The 21,006-nt window shown below is 41.0% G+C and overlaps 1 protein-coding gene across 5 annotated transcripts in view; it reads right to left on the bottom strand.

Moving 5' to 3' along the window:
- Positions 1–21,006, bottom strand: part of BUB3 (BUB3 mitotic checkpoint protein) — a 49,006-nt gene that overhangs the window by 19,542 nt on the left and 8,458 nt on the right. The window contains exon 8 of one of the 5 annotated variants that reach the window (XM_010976032.3): positions 18,525–18,867. The exons of 3 other annotated variants lie outside the window; for them this stretch is intronic. In XM_010976032.3, coding sequence (XP_010974334.1) covers positions 18,858–18,867 — 10 coding nt within the window. In that variant the 3' untranslated portion in view covers positions 18,525–18,857. Of the gene's footprint in view, positions 1–18,524; positions 18,868–20,049; positions 20,125–21,006 lie in introns of those variants that run through there. One more of the 5 variants, XM_031461940.2, reaches the window with a different exon arrangement.

Genomic DNA, 21,006 nt, shown 5'->3' with positions numbered 1-21,006 from the left:
TCTTCTAGGGGGTTTATGTGTCTTATGTTTAAGTCTTTAAGCCATTTTGAGTTTATTTTCATGTATAGTGTGAGGGAGTGCTCTGACTTCACTGATTTACATGCATCTGTCCAGCTTTCCCAACCACTTGTCAAAGAGACTCTTTTCTCCATTGTATATCCTTCCTTCCTTTGTAGAAGATTGACTGTAGGTGTGTGGGTTTATTTATGGACTCTGTATTCTGATCCATTGATCCATATGTCTGTTTTTGTGCCAATACCATGCTGTTTTGATTCCAATGTCCCTCTTCTTATAAGGACACCAGTTACACTCGATTTAGGGCCCACCCTAATCCCGTATGGCCACATCTTACCTAGATTACACCTGCAAAGATCCTATTTCCAGACAAGGTCACATTCACAGGTTCTGGGTGGACATGAATTTTGTGGGGACACTATCTAATCCAGTGTAGAGTGTGTTTCTAAATACGACACAGGGGTATTCAGCCCCATAGCCCACAGGCACTGGCCTGTGCCAGGTTCCCAGGCTGGACACCAGAGTCACCCAGTGAACACGAGCCAAACGAATTCCCAGACTCCATCCTGGCAGTTCTGATTCAGGACGTCAGGGAGGAGACCAGGAACTTATGTTTAAGAGCTGTCCACATGATTCTCACAGGCAGTGGACAGGTTTGAGAATCTCTTATGTAGAAAAGCCAATGACAGTAATGATAATGGTAACACAGCAGCTGAAACTCGGGGAGTGTCTCCTGTGTGCCATGCACTGAGCGGAGTGCCTCCCCTGCCTGCCCCACTCCATCCTCATGCCAGTGCTGCTTGACAGGTCTCATCGCATCAGTGTGCAGGGGGGCTCTGTGATTCGCCCAAGGCCACACGCTGCACAGTGGGAAGCCCAGGCTGAAAGCCTGTGTTTGATCGTTTCACCACACACACAGCCACAGACAAGCAGCGAAGACCAAGTACCATCATAGGGAGTCACGGTGCCAAGGGAGTTCAGAAAAGGGAAATACATCGGTAAGACAACTTATGCATCAGACAGGCCTCGGTGAGAGGACAGGAAGCCCATTCAGTTCAGTCCCTGTTCACACAGCACCTGCAAGGGAGCTGCTGCACTAGTACCAGATCGGGGAAAATGAGAACAGGAAGGACTGGGCAAGGGCCCGGTGTGGTAGGCGTGGCCACAGCAGAGCAGGGACCTGACAGTCGGGGGGAGATGGGGAAGAGGGCCCTCCGACCACCAGCACAGGCAACAAAGGCATGTCTGAGATGAGGCATGACAGGCAGGTGGGACTGGCACATACTGGGTGCTCCACAAATACATGAATGAGAGTGTGAATGAGTTCATCCAAAGGAAGCAAGAAAGAAAAGTATGCTAGGCAGAGGAACCTACATAAACAGAGGCACAAGGACTGGAGAGCTGAGGGCGAATTACAGGAACAGTGGTTGGAATGCAGCATTCATGCAACTAAGCAAACATGTGAGACAGTAAAAACAGTAGCAACACAGCAACAGCAGCAGCCCACATAACTGAGCAGTGAAGTCCCAAGCTCTGTGCTAAGTGCTTTATGTGTGTTATCTCATTTTCTCCTATGAGGTATTATGATGCCCATTTTACAGATGAGGAAACTGAGGCTCAGAGAAGTTAAGCAACTTGCCCAAGATCACAGAGCTTGTAAATGTTAGATCCAGGACTCGATCCTTATCCACCTGACTCTGGGGTTAATGCTGGGACGCACAGTTTACAGTGTTCTGTGGTCAAAGGGAGCTCATGCTAAGTGCTGAGCGGTGGAGGGACAGGCCTAGATCTGAGACTTACAGAGAAGCCATCGGGAAGCAGCATGTGAAACTCCTCGGTGATCCCAAGGGGAAAAAATGAAGTAAGCAACACAAATATCCTAAAACAGAATTACCCCAAACAGTGGTTGCTTAAAAGAAAAACTCCAGATGGCAGGGTTTTATTATAGGCTGATTACACATGTGAGAAAGATTCATGGTTTCAGTGAACATTCCCCACTTCCAAAACATGGAGAAATCAGCCCACATCAAATAGTTGCTTTCTATTTATCTGAAAAGGACAGTCTTTGGTCACTTTCAAGAAAAGGAAAATATACGGACATCAGTCAGAAGCACAGGGACACATTCTCACCAAAGGGAAGCATCCTGAGCTGAAGCATCGTGGGTTCGCTGGCGTGTAAAAATCTCATCCTGAGTGGACAGGCACTGGGCAGGAGTTTAGCAGACACCAGGCCGTTGGCAAGCCAGGGGGCTGGGGGCACTTGGACCCGTGGGAATTAGCATCATTACCACGGTACAGTGGTGGAGCAGAGGAGAGCCACAACACACACACATACCCCTCAAATCTAAATAAAGGCTGCTTTGGAGCGACCCTAATACATGATCCTTTCACTAATTGAGATGAAGAACTTTCGGGTTCCTAAACACTTCAAGCTCATCTGCTGGAACCTGGGCAGTTTTCAGAGGAGGGAACTGAGGCTCCAAGAGGTTGTCATGCCAACCCACACAGCCAGGTAGGAGTAGAGTCTATCCTCAAACTCGAGCCCCTGACTCCCAGTCCTAGGCTCTCTTTTTCTCTGTCCATCCCATTCTGCTGCTTCTTCCTAAGAAATGTTTCTTTTTCAAAAACAAAGACCAGAAAAGCAGAAGCAGACAGCCACACACATACGCGCACACACACACGTGCATGGACACACACACGTGCATGGACACACACACGTGCATGGACACACAGGCGCATAATGCACTATTCTTAAAATCAGTAAAAATAATTGGATACAGGAAACCAAAGTTCGACATGACATTGTCCTTAATTAATGATGTTCTCTTCAAATTTGCTTTTTAACAACAGGAAGAGTTAAGTACAGTGACTATATTAACTCTGAATTTCTTGCCTTTTAATAGTTGGTGTCACCACCTTCATGTGATTCAAATATAGTTGCTTTGCATTTAATTGAAGCATTGCACAAAAAGTAATTTGACATCCAAAGGAGGAATGAGGGGAAAGCAGAGAAAAGAGGGGACATATTACTTAACTTTGTGATGATAATTATCTGAACACAAAGACGCTTACAAGAACATTCTACGTTGGATATCAGCCGGAAAAATTAAACCTATGTTGCTGCTTCAATACATCTGAATACTAGGAATTGGCAGAAAAACATCTATTCTATGAATAATAGCCTCTACAGTCCCACAAGACAGCAGTACATGAATTTAAAAAAAAAAAAGAAAGAAAGAAAGAGACAGAAAAAGAAAAGAAAAAGAAAAATAGTCTGGAGCTTTTTCCAAAATGGTGCTAATGCGCCACTGAAACTTAATTTTATAATTTACTGGCAGTCAAGATGGCAGGAAATAAAATAATTTGCTATACTCTGCACAACAAACCCTGCTTTTCCTGGGAAGGGGTAATTATCCCCATGGAAAAAAAAAAAAAAAAAGAAAAAAATACGCCATCTCATATTAGGCTAAAGTCTCATCAAGAAGAGAAAAAGTGCCTCATTACACGTAATTACCAGGGAATTAGAAACATCATTTAACTAAATGAGCGAATAATGCTCAGGATATTGAAGAAACTTGCCTGCACTTCTGCAAAGCACTCTAAGTCCCATTACAAAAATTGCCCCTCTTTAATGGAATAATTTTAGGCCTTGTCTGCCTTGCTTTAAAAATAAAGAGCCTCCGAGAGGCAGAAAGAGGCTGAAACCGCCATAAACAACTGTTGAAAGGGACTGAAGAGAAGGCGCTGTCTCTCCTGGAAACCGAGGTTCAGAATGACTCATAATCTACCATAATCACGAAAATTAAACTGGGGACTTGAAAAAAGGATTACCCCCTTTTTAATTGTACTTCCTAAGACTGCGATGTACTTTGAGTGTGTATTAGGGATAAAAGATGAAAGATTTTCAGGTTCAGGTCTAGCCTTCCTGCTCCAATACAAAAGCAGTTACAGCTATTCAACATTCTCTTAAAAACGCAGAATTATTACATACCTGCAGATTAATGTTTATCGTGGCTTAATGCAATGATTTTTCCAGCTACTCAAATGCCTCCTAGCTTGGGGTGGGATCCCCTCCCCCTTTTCCCTTCACTTTTAAAATTTGTCAAGATTCAGCCTCAAAGCAGTGAATTTAATGTAACCGCCCCACCTTCTTGAACAATAACCTTTATTCACACAGGGAACCAGAAGAAGAAAGTCCACTGATCCTGGTTGCTTCATTTGAGTTTCTTGACTTTAAAGCAAGTAAAATTCAAAAAGGAATTGATATTGGTCAGATTCTTAGCAAACGGCTAAAGAAGGAACTAAAGAGGCCACTTCTAAGAAGAAACCAGAGTCAGGGGTACTGCAGTATCATTCTGAGGACCCTGCCCCAGGACGCGTCAAGGAGCTGTCCTTGAGTGAGGACCAGCCACCTTCCCCAGGACATTCATAACCAGAACAACAAAAAGTGCCTATCCCTTTGCTGAGGACTTTAAGCCATTGTCAGCTGCAACCCACCATTTTAGGAGCGAGGAAGCTAAATCCAGCCCAAAGCCACAGAGCTCCCCACTCCGGTTCCTTGTGGCCAAGTCCCGATTCTTCCATAAAAATCACAGTTGCCTCTCAGCAGGGCAGGAATGATGTTCCTACTCATACACCACATGTGAATTCCGTCCCTTTGGAGGTTCCCTGGTCCACATGCATTCCTTCTGGTGCAGCCCTCGTGAATGACAGTAGGAAGAGAAAAAGACAGAGAGCTGGAGTTGGGGGTGTGCTCATCACAAGCACCTGACCTTGGGAAGCGTGGAGGTGGTGGGCAAGGAAGGCAGGATGCTGGGTAGGAGACAACTGAGCCTGATCTGTTCCTCTGCCTCCCTGGGCCCCTGGACATGTCCCTCTGAACCTCTTTGAAGTTCTAGAGCCCTGTAGGCCAAGAAACCAAAAAATAATGAAAGGCAGTTGGTTGGTTTTCTCAGGGGTGAGGACAGCTTCATAAAGCTAAAGCTCTGGAAAGAGAAACCACTTTGGGGGTTGATAAAGGGCAACGTGCCCTGGGCTTCTTCAGTCCCCTATTTAACTTCAAGATGGAACTAGGCACTACTGAAGTTTTCAGATGACAGGAGACAAAAGAAAATTGACCTCTTATCCCAAGCTAACAGAACAAAGTAAAAGGACTGAGGAGTGACAGCTACTGAAAGTCAGGTCAACTGATTTACCCACTAAGATCACACATAGATCCACCTGCTTCCAGAAGCCTTTCCCTAGGCCACACATAATTACCCTCTCCAATGAGAAGTACCAAGGAGTATTAATAATACCACCCACTGTGACATGGCTGTTCAAAATCTTTTTCAAAGTGCTTTCACACCTGTTATCTCTAATGAGGTAAATCAGGATGGCACAATCTCCACCAAAATATGAAATGATTTGGATAAAATCATCCTGCCACCAGCAGCCAAGACAAGTGACACTTCCTCCTGACGTAGGGGTCATAATGGTAGTGATGGTAGAATAAATTCTGAGAGATGATCCACCTGGCCTAAGATGTGCAAACACAATCCTCTGGTTCATTTCATCAATCAGTTTATTTTTCTCTGTAGGCAATACCAGGAGACTCTAAATATTTGAGTCACTACTGTTATTTTTCTAATTGTTTCCAGATAGATCATTTATCTTGTGCCATTTAAAAAGCAAAAATGTTTAAATCGCATGAGCTGGCTAGTTAAGACAACACAATAAGCTCACATTTTGATCACTCCTCTGCTCCAGACACGACAGTGATGACAGCTAAATTATAAGAGAAAACCAAAAAGCACAGATTTAGGCTCCAAAATAAGAAGTAAACATTCTTGTGGACTTGAATAGCTGATCTCTGGGACTGGAAGCAGGAAGCAGCAGCAGGGAGTTTAATTGGTCCTGTTTCTCTGGAGAACCCTAACTAATACATAGAGGGGGAGAAAAAAAAGACAGATGTTCTAGAAAGAATAATAGTTAGACTCACAGTAGTCCTAACAACAGGAAATACAGATGATTTAAAGAAAAAAAAAGATGCCAAGGGAAAAGTAAGTTTCAACTTAGAATTTCATATCCAGCTAAACTATCCTTCAAGTGTGAGGCCTTAATAAAGGCGTCATCTGGTGTACAGACATACTCAGATTCTCCCTAGGAAAAAAAGCTACTAAAGGAAATATTTCAGCAAGAAGAAAAATTAACCCAGAGGGAAAAAACAACTATGGGCAAAGATAATATATATATCTATATATATATATAGAGAGAGAGAGACATATATAGATATAGATATGTTAATACATTTAATTAACTGCTAGACTGTACAAAAAAAACTAACTGATTTTAAATTGGGTAAGACTAAGACTATAAACATCAATTATAAGACAGTGAAATGGAGTGTTCAGTGGGTTGGTAACACATGAGAGAACACTGTTGTTGTTGGGAAGAGACTAAAAGTACTGAATAATTATGAAGTATGACAGAAAATTTTATAGTTAATTATGGGTGTTAAAAATGTAAGGGTAACTACCAACTTATAGTTTCCAAACCAGAAGTGAGGTTGGGGAATAGGGAAGAATATGAAAAACTCTATCAGTTCAACAGAGAGCAGAGAAAGAAGAAAACAAAAGCATAGTAAATAAAAATGCTCAAATAAGACAGTAGAAACTATAGAAATAAACTCATATGCTCAGTGTTCACAAAAAAAAAAAAAACCTGAATGGATTAAACTCATCCATTAAAAGACTGATATTATTAGATTGCAGCATAGAGGTTGCACCATTTTACATTCCCACTGGCATTGCACAAGGGCTCCAACATCTCCACATCCTTGTCAACACTTGTTATTTTCCTGGTTTTTGGGTAACAGCCATCCCAATGGTGGTGCAGTGACATCTTATTGTGGTAAGAGAGACTTTATTGACACTAGACAGCACTGCAGGTGTCCTCAGAGGGCTTCCACTCCCACATTAGCAGTTCAGAGTTTAGAACTCAATTTATGTTTTAAAAGAGACTGGCGAATAGGGTAGGGACTAGGGGAATGTAGTTACAAAACGCACTGCCTGAAGTCAAAGACCTTTTAGACTAGGAAGAGAATATTAGGCTTAATGAGTCCCCCAAGAGTCTAACGCTACAGAACAACACTCCTATAGACCAAAAGAAAAAAACAGGAATTCATATTTATTTTTGGCTTTGTTGGTCAAAGACCACCTTCAAAAGGAATACATATATTAGACATAATAACCAATATTATATAATTATATGTAACTAGCATGAACTGAATTCCCACTGTACGTCAGGCACTGGGCCAGGCACTCTATTTACATTTTGATTTAATCCTCCTAACCACCACCTCTGCAGATGAGGCAGTTGAAGCCTGGGACCCAGGAAACTTGCCCAAGATCACAGTGCTAGTCACTTGTGAAGCCAGGCTGTCCGGCTTAGAATTTTCTATTCCGTAAGTCATAAGGCTTCAAGACTTTTTTTCTACTGTTTCAGTTTCCTTTCTTGTAAAACTTAAGTACAAGCCCTGCTTTGCTCGCCAAACTAGCTCCCACACGCTTGAGATGACGCCAGCTCCTCTGAAGAGAAAGGATTTCTGTTGGCCATGCTGCAGTTCTATGAACTTGCTGCTTCCTAGTTACTAACAAAACTCTTCCCCTGGTGGGGAACACAGACAGCATACACCCAACTGAACCCTTTTGGACTGTCGCACACACTAAGTGCTAAAGGCACAGGATTGGACTGCCTTACAAACTCAAAAGACAGTTTGATAGGGTTTGTACCTCCAAAACTAAAGCTCCCAATTTTTAAATGTAATAGCATATATCTAGTGATCAATAGTCAATTGGTTTGTAAATAAAAAATAAAAGACACAGCCTACATACCACTGCAGAAAAATATCCCTGGACCAAATGTTTCAGCAGAAGCAAGATCTCCATTTCTCAGGGGCCTCAGAGTCTCTGCTCTTCATTACACACCTCTGTTCCTTCTCCTCAACTTGCCTGCTTACACATGGACTAGAACAAGCTTCTCAAGCCCCCAAATGTACAAGATCCTCCATCCAGCTGTGGAATCCACCACCAATTGCCTCAGTCTCTTTAGTGCCCTAGGAGTGAATTCCAGTTGATCCAACTCATCTTTCTTCAACAGGACAACAAAAGTCCAAGGTCACTACCCCAGGTCCAATCAGAAAGTCAGATGCCCTTCAGTCAAATATCATCTTAAGTCCATTTAAATGTGATGGGGAGGGGTGAGCTGGGGTTATACACATAGTCCTGTGGCTTTGGGTCCCATCCCAAGGATGGGCCCTTGGTCCAGAGTTGAAAGTGCAATTGTGCAGAAGATATGTTGGGGGGTGATAATTTGAGAGAGTTTCTCTTTTTAACAATGATTATTATAATGATTATCTAATACGTTTAAATTTGGCACATGTATCCACATGTTCATGCACTATTCCTCTAATATCTCTAGGCTTAAGAGAAAAATATATAATTCTTATCTCCTTCCTCTCAGCCTCAGGTCACTTTGCTGGCTTATATGCCTGCCCCACCCAGTAAACCCAAAGCTTCTTGAAGACAAAGACAAAAATTCACCTTTGATTAACAACAAGTTATATGTCAATTATATCTCAATAAAGCTGAGGACAATAATAACAAAAGCAATTAACACTTTGTACTGGTAATATACCATATATTGTTTGTCCATTATCTCATCTAATCCTTATAACTACCCTATGGAATATGTATCACAGTATTATTACCACATAAAAGACAGACGACCTGAGGCTCAGAAGTTAAATAGCAACCCCAAATTCCACAGTGAATTACAACACTTGCATTCAAGCCCAACAAGTCTGCTGCAGAGCCCACCCTCCTGAACCCAATGCTATGTCCAAGTCAGGTCACTCAGAAGTGTTAGGATCAGGAGGTGGATGGATGGACAGATGGATAGATGGGTGAATGGGTAAATGGGAGGATGGAAAAAGGGAGAAATAGATTGATGGGTGGGTGGGTGGGTGGTAGATGAATGAAAATGTTAAGAAAACAAAAAGGGACCCACAAAGGGAATACTTTGGTGACCACTGAGCTTAGCGGCATTAAGACATGTTCCTGAGTAAGGTTAAGGCCATGGATATGTTGTATTCGTAGTCTAGTTAAAACCTGGAGCCATAATAAAAAATCTCCACCACTGGTTCTAGTAGCATAAAGGTCATATCAGAGACAGAGACTGACAGAGACAGAGAGGAAGGGATGAAGGGCAGAAATAAACATGTGGTGAGTGTCAATTCTCTTTTAAGAGCTTTCACAAATCTAATTTGTCTGGATCAGCGCAAACCCACCTTCACAAATGCTAGCGGGTCAGAAGGTTCATCTTCACATGAAGAAGACATCTCATTATGCCCGAGAAACCACAGAAGCAAGTCGGAAAGGTTTTAGCACCTTCATCCACCTCTAAACATTTGCCCTTAACAACTTTAACAGCAGAAGGCTCTGAAAGAATGAAAGCCCTTTGACAAAAAACTTTACACTTGCTTCTAATTCTTTTACTCCTTGTGTCAGTCAGGTTCAGTCAGGGGAGCAAACACCACGAGGTCACGGAATAGGGCTTTATTATAGGAATCTGACCGTATACAGTTGCGGGAAGAGCTGGGGGAGGGGTGTAAAGGTCTGGAAGGGGTGCTGGAGGATCAGCAGTCACTAAGCAGTCAACCAGAGAGGGCAGCAATGCCCAGCCACCAAACGGACTGCAAAGGGGAGCTGGGGAGAGGCCTCTATGTAGCTGCAGTCATGTCTGCATCATGCATCCAGCGGTGGGCCTCATGCTCCAGCTGGACATCACGGCATGGGGACAACAGTCAGAAAGAAACGTTGGATGCAGATCAGAAGAGATCAAGGACAAACGGGAACCCATTTAGACACCTCGGCTGCCATCCATCACCACATCTGACAGCCAACAAATCTCAGAGAGTAACCACGAACCCCATCTGTGTATGTTCCTCTTTGGGCCAACTCTAACCAGGAAACAGACTGGCAAGGGAATGCTGGGAAATGTAGTTCTCAGCTTAACCATGGCAACCCAGTCCAGTTCACCACTCCTTTAATTAAATAGAGAATACTTAACATTATTATTCACATCTTTGGGGAGACTGTACATTTTAATCATAATTACAAGATAAATATTTCATGGTATATATCTTTGTCATATAATTAGGAATAAAAAATGTAATCTCAAAAAGATGCTAAATAATTCAATGGCTGAGGATGTGATTAAAGCCTTGATTGAAATATGGTCAGAAGGTAACTCAAGGTCTTCAAGCACGATCTCCCAAGAAATGTGTCGCAACTCGATATTTTAAAAAGTGCACTGAAATGGAAATACCCCAAAAGAAAAAAAAATTATACAGCTTTAAATATGGGGATGAAAACTTAAAAGAATATATCCAGCTCAAGTTACAATCTGGCAAGAAGTATTTTAGCCAGTGTATGAAATCAGTATCCATTTTCCTCTGGCCATTGCTAAGACAGTGGCATTCATCTCACTCATTCATTCATTTTGAAAATATCTTCTTCCTTTTTTCAAACCCCTTGAGGTCAGGGTCTGTGTTATGTTATTTCTAAAGGCCCTCATGGCACCTAGTACAAGAACAACTGACACTTGGGAAAAATCTCTGGACAAATTTCAATCTAATTCCATATTTACTGCATCCTACTTCATATAAAGCACTATGTTTGGTGCTGGGAAGCTGTGAACAGAGGACTTCCTGACCTCTAAGGGCTCATAAACCAGTACAAGAAATTACTTGTGCCCAAAATTTTTCTGAAAATAGAAATAAACTGGGTTTTGATAAGTGCTGTAGCTGAAGTACAAGAAAGCATGCTTTGGGGAACATGGGGGGAAGAGGTGAGATGAATGTGATGCCAGGAATGTAGGAAGGGGTCTTACAGGAGGTTTGAGCAGGGCTGGAAGAGTAAGACATCAAAAAGAAGGGTTTGTGTGTGTGTCTTGTGTGTGTGCATGTGTGTGTGAGAGAGAGAGCAAAAGAGAGATAGGTAGGGAGGAGGAAAGAGTATAGTTGAAGATAAATTGAGGAATTTGTTGAGGATAAATTGGGCATGACTTATCAATGGATCAACTTGATTATTCTCCATGCTTCTCTTCCAACCTATGGCAAAGTGAGTGCCCATGGCTTCCATCATTAAATCTTCATACACAGTAGTAAACACTTCTATCACAAGTTAAATCCTGAGTTTAAAGAACTCATACCCTATGAAGGAAAACTGGAAACTCTTAAGATGGGTCCAGCAAACTCTGGGACCACGAACTACACCCACTCTTCTGGCTGTCATTCATGTAGCATGTGTACATATTGAGTACCTACAATGGTCCAGGCACTGTAGGGAAAATGAAAATCTAGACAGTGTCTGCCCTGAATGAACTCATTACCTAACATAGAGTCTGGAACTTAATATGAGGAAATACTTATATAAAGAATGAATGAATGGCAGGAAAATAACACAGATCGCCATCAACCACATAGACACAGAGAAACAAAGTGGTGTAGTGAGTTAAGAGTTAGGCTGGGGGTGAATCATGGTCCTACAGGTACAAGCTGTGTGACCTGAAGGCTGTAACTTAACCTCTTGTGGCTTTGGTTTCCTCATCTGTAAAATAATATCACCCTCATTTGTTTGTTGTGAGAGGGAACACTATGCAAGGAAAAAAATGATCCAGTGTCCTTTAAGAGGGATGATGATCAAGTCATTTGAGGACTAAGCAGGAAGAGGAAAAACATTAGTTTTTCTTATTCCAAACCTTCATCTACTGAAATACTTAAGAAACAGAACAAGTCCATACTTGCAGAAGCTGAGAATCTTTGCCTTTCAAAGGCAAAGAGATCGCGGGTCAGGCCGGGGAAGCATGCAAATGAGCCTTTCAGAAAGAGCAGGAGCCTCAAGGCTCATGTACCCCAGGACACTCCACTAACTGGGCCAGCTCTCGGTCTCTTGACATCTAGCCCAAAGCTGTTAACCCTACTCTACATTTTCCCAAGAAGCTGGATTTCAAGGTAAAATTTTGCTTCAAGTACAAGTAAGCTCATAGTATTTTTCCAACATCTTCCTCTTCAAAATTACCAGACTTGGAAAATCTATACACCATCCAAAAAATCAAATTACTAATATGCATGCTTTTACAATCCAGTGGTGCTCCAAACAGTGGCTTCTGAATCTCAAAAGTCATGTTCTGTTTAAATGTGAGCTGGGCCCAGAAGTGGGGACAAGGGCATCTCCTAAGCTATTGCTTGACAGAATCCCTGCACGATGTGTGTGCTTCTGTTTTAATGTACTGTTAAGTAAAGTATGGAAGTAAAATGTGCTATTTCACTGTGCCCTCAAAAGGCCCAATTATTATGGCAAAACACATGCCAGATCAGAGCCAATGCTTGGTCTTGCATGCATGCCAATAGGTTGACTTATCCATTGCCACCCCCACCACCTGGACCAAATGGCAAAATGGGGTCTCAAGCATCTAAATCCACCAATGGCCTTATTTTCCTCAGTCAACTTTTGCATAAATGGCCTTTATTATCTGCCTATTGATTGAAGGAAAGGAGAGAGGGAAAGAGGAAGGAAGTGAGAAAGGTACAGAGAGGGAAAAAAAAAAAAAAAGAATGAAAGACTGTGTGGCCTAAATTACAGATCTGCGTGAGTGGCCAACAGAAGATCTTGAATGGTGTGCCATCGTCACATCAGCCCAGCACAGTCTTCTGATCCCTGAGGGTTATGAGGCTGTTTTAAGAGACCCCTGTTGTTTTTTTCCACCAAGCAACTGGCAGTGATGGATGATTCCATTAAAAAAAAGGCCATGACTCCATGTTTTCTATGAGGCCCTCACATTCAGAAAGAGGCCAGGCCATATGAAGCTTTTTAGATCTCAGCTCTCCAGATGCCCAAAGACTTTGGATACCCATCATTCAGCAAGTTCCAACACAGGTCAGAGAAGGCTTGCTTCAAACCGGTTTCTTCAGTTTCCAGTTCCTGACCTTTATCTGTATTTCTGGAGGGCTAATAAAAATAAAGATGAATCCCCTTCTCTCAAAAGTAATGACAATTCCATCCACAAATATTAGAGGCTAGCCTCTGACACAGCTGTCACCCCTTCCAATATGTCCATATCCCTCTCCTGCCAGGTTCTTCTCCTGAGTTGCCAAAAAAGCAGAACCTTTTACAGGCATTTTTGTCCCTTTAATTGCAAATCTACAATTAGCTGCTCAAAGCAACAAATATTAAAAATACCTTGCCCTAGTCTTTTTCTTCTCATCCACTCCACTAAGAAGCTCTAATCAAGGAGAAACCAGTCTAGATTAAAAAGATGAACTCAATCAGGAATGTTGGCAAAACAGGTCTAAACACTGGGCCAAAAGAGGAAACAGGAATAATCCTCTCCTCTGGGCTGCATTCATTTCGGATCAATGATGAGTAAGATACCATTTCATGAAATTCTGACTCACGATCAAATTAAAATTTTTGCTTTAAATTTAAATTTCAAATATAAATTTTGGTTTAGTCCTACTATTTTCCAAGTAACCCCAAGAAGCTAGTTTTTCTGTATGTTTCCACAGAACTGTCCCCAAACTGTTTTTACTATTTTCAGCCAAAAAGTGTTTCTTTAGAAATATTAAATATTCCCAGTAATGCAGACGGCTATTCTCGTGTTTCCAGGCAGAAGTCCCGTCCAATGCACAGACCAAATATTACTACAGTTAACAATGTGCCAATATCCATAAAGGAGTCTCCCTTTAAGAGTTAGTTAAATATATTCCCGCTGATCTCATTTGTTTTTTTCTCCTAAGTCAAGTCAGTCTATCACAGATTCTGACAGTGGAGTCCAAATAAATCAGATGTCTATTACTCGTCAACAGTTTCAGATCTGAGTCAAAAATAAAACTGTGTATAATAATTGGCAAGCTAAGCACAGGATGTTTTGAAATGGTACAAATGGTAATCTTATTGCAAAGCAAAAGTGAAGCCCAGCATTTAACACTGCACACTCTATCAACACATGGAACGTAAGCAGAAAGCCAAGCTGCCAAATAAGTACCAAGCTCTCAACCAACGGTGCCCAGTCTAGACTTAGGCAGGCAACTGAGTTCCACGTTCACCTGAAACAGAAGCGACAAGGGTGACGAACATGTTAAGAGCCTAAAGGGTAACATCCTTGCCCTCCATTTCCATGACCACCTCTACGTTAGTCACGTATGGAAAGCTGGGCTTCTCCACGGGGCCACCAGCCATCTTGATGAACTAACAGTGAACCCAGCAAGAGAGCCGCTTCTACACCCAAAGCATGAAGGCGTAGGTTGCCATTGTTCCAAGCAAGGGTATTTCTTTAAATGGAGAAAGCTAATAACTGGCTGCCATGTTAAGCTGTGAAATAATGAAAGAATTGAAGGATTTTTGTCTGGCAATTCACTAAGAATGTTAGGTCTTCCCGGCTGAGGAGATATGGGTAATATAACACCAAAGACAAATCATCTGGGCTCTTTAAGAATACATGGCTAGTACTAAGAAAATCTTCAAGAGCCAAGTATTATGAGAATTATAAAGTGATGTTATAACAAGGTCAGGAGTCTAGGTACATAGGTTTTAAATTACTGCAATAGCCTATAACAGAGTCCTATAAAGGGATGAAAGGTACTTCGTTACAACATTGGAAAAGCAAACTTAGGTGCTTCTGAGACCAGTGAGCATAATTTGTATGGCTTCCTTAGTTTTGTGTTAACTGCACAAAGTTAGCTAGGGGATGGTCAGAGGTGAAAGAATATTTCTTGGGAAATTAGTTAATGAAATAAACCACTGGAAATGAGCCTTCAATTACTTTAGTCTGACACCCCGCTACATCAAAGCTCAGTAAAGCATTTGTTTTTCCATTTCTCTACTAAAGTCAGGTGATTTGGAAAGTCATACCTACCAATGGTGCATTCAAAGAAAGCAAAACAAAATAAAACCAGCTGCTTTTCATTCAGAATAAAGTTTTGAAAGCCAGTTGCCAAATCATAAATTATATTAACCAACCAGGCTAACTCATGCCATGTTCCCCCAATGACAGCTCTCTCTAAATCACAGTACAGTCCAGTTTTTACCTTCAGATTTCTTTCCATCAGGACACAAAAATACATCCTAAGAAGTCAATGCCCCACAACAACTCCAAGACAGTTTCTGTGGGTGTCCTTCAAAAATGAAAGCAGTTACAACACACCACTGAGCAAGGGAAAGGGCCTCTGTACGCAATGGCCAATTGGTGTTTGTGGCCACCAGGCTCAGCAGCTCTCACTGGTCTTAGCGCGAGTCCCAAAGCAACACTGCCAGGTGCCATTTTTAAAGGATACTGCTGTAACCAGCCCTAATAGTTTAAATCAGTCCTTTCCCAAGTGAAAGATGGGCTACCTAGAGACATTTCAAAGACTGAGGAGGGGATGTCAAAGAAGAGAACCACAACACCAGAGCCGTGGTTTGCTTCCTGGATGACAAGAATGTTTTCTTTTCAGTACACCTAATCTCTTGGGTACCATTAACACACTCCCCTATTTCCCTGGGGAAAGAACAACTTCTGTTCGATTATGCAGCTTTCACCCTTGAAGAGCCAACACATCAGAGGACAACTGCTATTCCTTTCGTAATGGTGGCTGATCTCAGTTGGAGAAAGGGAGCACTCAGCTCAGCCACTCCACTGTGCCACCTCGGGACTGCCTGTTCCCCTACAAATGATTCTGTTTGTAGCCTTATGCCTTCCCTTCTACATTTTAGTAACCACATCTGTCAGTTAGGGGTAGGTTCATTCCAGGATAGAACCAGTATACCATTTATGCAAAATTTTTTTAAAGATTTACAGGCGTATCTTGTTTTATCATATTTCACTTTATTCTGTTCTACAGATACTTTTTTTTTTTTTAACAAAGTGAAGATCTGTGGCAACCCTGTGTTGAGCAAATCTATTGGTGCCATTTTTCCAAAAGCATTTGCTCACTTCGTATCTGTGTCACATCTTGGTAATTCTCACTCTATTTCAAAAGTTTTCATTATTACTGTTTGTTACGGTGATCTATAATCAGTGATCTTTGATGCTACTGCAGGATTACAACTCCCTGAAGGCTCAAATGACAGTTTTTTATCAATAAAGCATCTAAGGTATGTACATAGTATTTCTAGACATATGCTATTGCACACTTAACAGACAGTATTATGTAAACGTAACTTTTATACACACTGGGGAACCAAAAAACTTGTGTGACTCCTTTACTGCTAGATTCGCTTTACTACGGTGGTCTGGAACTGAACCTGTAATACCTCTGAAGCCTGCCCGTATGGATATACCTCATGGGCATAAAGGCATAAATAAATGAGCACAATACTTCTAAGAATGCAAAATGCAGATGTGGTGAGAGAGGGGTACAAATAATGCTCCAAGTATGGCAATGTTTTATTTTTAAATGAAGGGAAGAAACTATGACAAAATATTAACATTTTAAAATCTGGATGGTGAGTTTATAGGTGTGATTCTTTTAGTCTTTTCTGAATATTTGAAATAGTTCATAAATGTTTTTAAAAAGACAAATATATTGACAAACGTTAACAGCAAGGAATCCCACAGATATATGAGAACTACATTAATTAATGAAAAAGAAAAGAGCCTGAAAAGGTAGCTAATAACTGAGAGCAATGAATTGATTATTTTTCATCCTAAGAAAGGATCTGCTATTCAATGACTGTGTCAGGCGCACCCTAAGGAACATACACTCATTTATAACTCCATGAGCTAGGTGTTACCTTCACTTTACAGATGAGTAAACTGCTACTCAGAAATTAACTTAGCCAGTGATGCAATGAATTAAGCAGCAAAGTTGAGATTCAAAGACAAGTTCAATGGCTAGACAGACTTCAAGGTTCAGGCTGGCTCATGTGGATTTCTCCCAGAACTAAGCGGTTCCCTCAGAACTAACATACCTTTAAGTTTAACATGGTGGAACCCAGAACCAGATACTGCTGCCACCAGAACATTCTCATCTACCTGTCAGAATTCCCAGTGAAGGTCAGCTCCACTCCCATTCTTCTAAGAGCAACTTGACAGTCAGCAGTCCCTTCTTGGTTATTTGCAGGCCTTGGAAGAGGCATACCCTCTCACAAAGTGAATGAAGGGCTACTCTGAGCAATGGGGCGCACTGGAGGATCTAGGCCACAGCATGATAAAAAGAGCAAGACTTTTTAAAGTTTTGTGTGGTATAGAGCAATTTTCCAAATTAGAGATGGCATTCTGTTATAACATCAGTTCAGGAGGCCAAAACCAGAATTTCCTTAAAAAAAAAAAAAAAAGAAGAAAGGAAGGAAACTGATGTATCACGTGTACAAAGGGCAAGCAATGTTTTATGCAACTTTCTCTGTTGTACATACTGTATTGACCTGTGTGTGTTCTAGACCATGGTTCAAATGTATCTTACTTGGGTCACAACTAAAAGGTTTGAAAGGCACTGCTCCAGAAGATGGAGGGTTTAGGGCAGAGACTGAAGCTGCTGCACTCCCCCAGATGGGTGGAAGGGACCCTTTAAGGTAGTGGGATAAAAGCAGTAGGAAAAGAAGAAAGATAAACAGAAGAGACACTTTAAAATAGAGAAGAGAATCCGGGTAAGGGAAAACAATGAAAACCAGTATTACACCTGCGTCATTTAGGGGGACAGGTGGCTATAATCACAAACAGGCAAACTGTGAAGAAGAGCAGTTAAGAGGTCCGTAGAGGAGGCAGGGAGACTCGCTTAGGGTGAGATACACTTGGTTTCAAGAGACAAGAGGACACCCAGAAAGAACTACAAAAAAAGCTCTCCCACACCATGAGCTCAAAAACAGGTCCCGCACGTTGCTTTCATTTAGTCACCTTTTACCACACTATATTAATTCTCTTTCAGTTAAACAATGTTTTAAATTTATGCTCTGTCCTCAACCAAGTGGTTATGACTTTAAAACGCACATAATCACACTAAAGAACCAAACCCATCAGTTAGTCTCTGGCTATTACATTATTTACCATCCCAAGGGCTTCACTCTGATTTAGTATTTGATGGATAAGTACAGACGGGCCTGTCATCTGGCTGTACGTACCCTGCCTGCATCAGCACCGGGCTCCATGAGCTGCAGGAGCTCCACCGCTAGCACTACTAGGGGAGAGTCGTGCCAAAGGAACCCTGTCAGCTGCCCCGCAGTCTGTGCCCGTCCTGTGAAGCTGCACAGTTGGCTCGAGGGCCCTGCTGACCCAGCAAGCAGGCACTAGGGAAATGGCAGAACTCCAACAGATCACTTTATCCAAGACTCAAGCCCCAAAGTACATCAGAATAGACATAATTAAATAAGGCAGTGTGGACCTAAAGGTACAATGTCATCCCCACCAGGCCCTTGATGAAGGGAGTTTTGCTTTACAGAAGCCTTTTTATGAAGTAAATTACATTAATTACCGACATTTAAAAACATCCAACATTTAAGGGTTCTGAATCTCTGATTTATTAGACAGCATGGAAATAACAGGTTTAGGTTATTTTACAAAAAGAGCTCACGCTGCTCATACACAGCAACTGGGCTGGCTGGGGGCAGAAACAGTTCTTCAGACTACTGCACGAGGACAGACTCTCATCCTACATAAGTCAGTACGAAAGGACACACAGACAAGTTTTTTGTAAGACAGAAAACAGAGAAATCCACATACTAGATAACGTGTCCACAATGACTATAACGCATCCCTTAGGGGAAAAGCATGTATTTTGTAGGAAGTAAAACAAAGCTTTCCATAGAGAAATCACTTTCACGAGATGGTTAGGTGGACCTGCAATGAAGAAAATACATTTCAAAAGATGGGTTCAGACTTAACACTGAGTTTTCACTGAAATACTTCAAAAATAAAAAGATGACCTTTCTCTGCATCAAAAGAATTTTTTAAAAATATATCATGGATAAAATAAACTTCAGCAGAGGTCCAAGTCCCATTCAGAAACATACATTTGCAAATAATGTAAATAAAAACCAAAAAGTGTGGCAACAAAAATACTGCTGGAACTCCCCAGAACAGGCCAAGCTAAGTTCGTGTTCTGCTTCAGGGCATTACATTGAAATGAATCTCATTCTCACTGTAATTTTTTTTCTTTTTAACCTTAATCACCAGCGGCTGGGCAACTGAAATGGACATGAGAACTATATAAATGTCAGAGAAATATGTAAACCTCATTAATGTTTCCAAAAATTCATTTAGAGATAGAAACAGGTCCAAATAGATGCCTGTCTAAATGTACTGCAATTACGTTACAATTATTTTTCCAAATACACAGATATGCTCTGTCTTTTCTCAGCACATTACTGACTCAAACAATTTGCCCTTCTGGGATCAATTGTTTGCTAATAAATAATTGTTTACAGTCACAAAATGATGTTAGGAGGTTTTCTTATTAGTTTTCCTTCTGCACCCTAATAAGATTGAAAACGAGCTGATTCCCCAGAGTCTAACCTTAACCTCGCTTTGTTTCACAGCCCAGGAAATGATGACCCATCTGCTTCAGAAAATAATGGACAGCCAAGAGGAAATATTGTTTAATTGTAGATTAACCTCCTCGTGAGGTAGTCTGAAGCAGCTTTAGAATTAGCAACTACAACCAGCAAGAGAAACAAATGGCTCAAGAGCCTTTTTCTCTACCATTTAAGGTCCAGAAAGAATGCAAAGGGTTTTTTTTTTTAACTACCTATATCTATTCACATTTATTTCCACAATGGAAACAAAAAAAAAACATCAAAGTCAAAAATGGTTTTTTCCCAAAACTGCAGTCACTCAGCTCCGATTCTGTTTGCCCGAATACCTTCAAATGCAGCAAATCATCAAATCATCTCATGCACTAAAGAAAGTGTTCTTTTAAAAAAAATTTGTTTTAATAAAAACCTCTTTTCCATTATTTTCAGGTTCTTATAATATTAAAATTAAAATTTTTTCCCCAGTTTGTTAATAGTAATAAATCCACCATTGGGGAGTATGAATTGTTTTATTATCATCAACATGGCACTTAAGTAAATGAAATCTTGTCAAGTACATGGTGACCTACAAGTTCAAAAGAAAAAAGAACAGCATGAGATCAAAATGGCCGGCCAGGACAAGAGATACAAAAGTGAGAGATTAAATGCAAACACAGCCCTTTATTCAACAGGCTTCACATGCTAAGTCTTTTCTAAAGTCAAACCTGTAAAAGTATACATGGTATTGAATAATTAATACTCTGCCCCCTCTCAGGGACTCAACCAATTCAACAAGGGCACTATACCATTTTAATTCAGAAAAGTATAGGAATCCTGAAAACATTCAGTTATTCCATAAATATTTACTGAGGACTTCCTTCCAGGGCCTGAGAGAGGGACAAGGAATAGGACAAAGACACTTGGGGCTGGTATTTTATGGTTAAACAAGTGCTGAAGGATCAGGTTTCCCTTAAGCCTGGTGCAGGTAATTAAGGAAAAAGCTTTGTCCTACGTAACAAAAAAATGTAAATGGTCCCTTCTCTGTCAACAGTTACAACCAAGAGCTAAAGACATCTATGAAAATTTCAAAACTAAGGAAATCTGCTATTCCAGGCAAGGCCATATTACTGAATTTTCAGTAAGACCTGAAGGTCATTTATTTTGTGTAAGTATTAAAGAAACAAGCTCTGTAGAGAGGAAAGAGTTTTGGCAGTTCAAATTCTTAAATATCTTAAATAGAATTTGCTAAAATAAATTATTCTTGAATTCCTCAACTTAATTTTGAAGCAATGAGCTCGTAATAACTCCAGAGATTCAAATAATAGTGTCTATTCAAGAAGAATGAGAGTTTGACATTCTTCTCTACAAAACAACTAGGCACAATTTTATCCATCAGACGTCTATCAACCTACGGATATTGAAAGCTTGGGAGAACAAGATAAAATCAACTCCAACCCTACAGTCAGCT

This window comes from Camelus dromedarius, chromosome 8 (assembly GCF_036321535.1).
Source record: "Camelus dromedarius isolate mCamDro1 chromosome 8, mCamDro1.pat, whole genome shotgun sequence".
NCBI classification, from domain to species: Eukaryota; Metazoa; Chordata; class Mammalia; order Artiodactyla; family Camelidae; genus Camelus; species Camelus dromedarius.
Note: the sequence above shows the minus strand (reverse complement) of the source record. Positions and strands in the feature narration are given on the sequence as shown.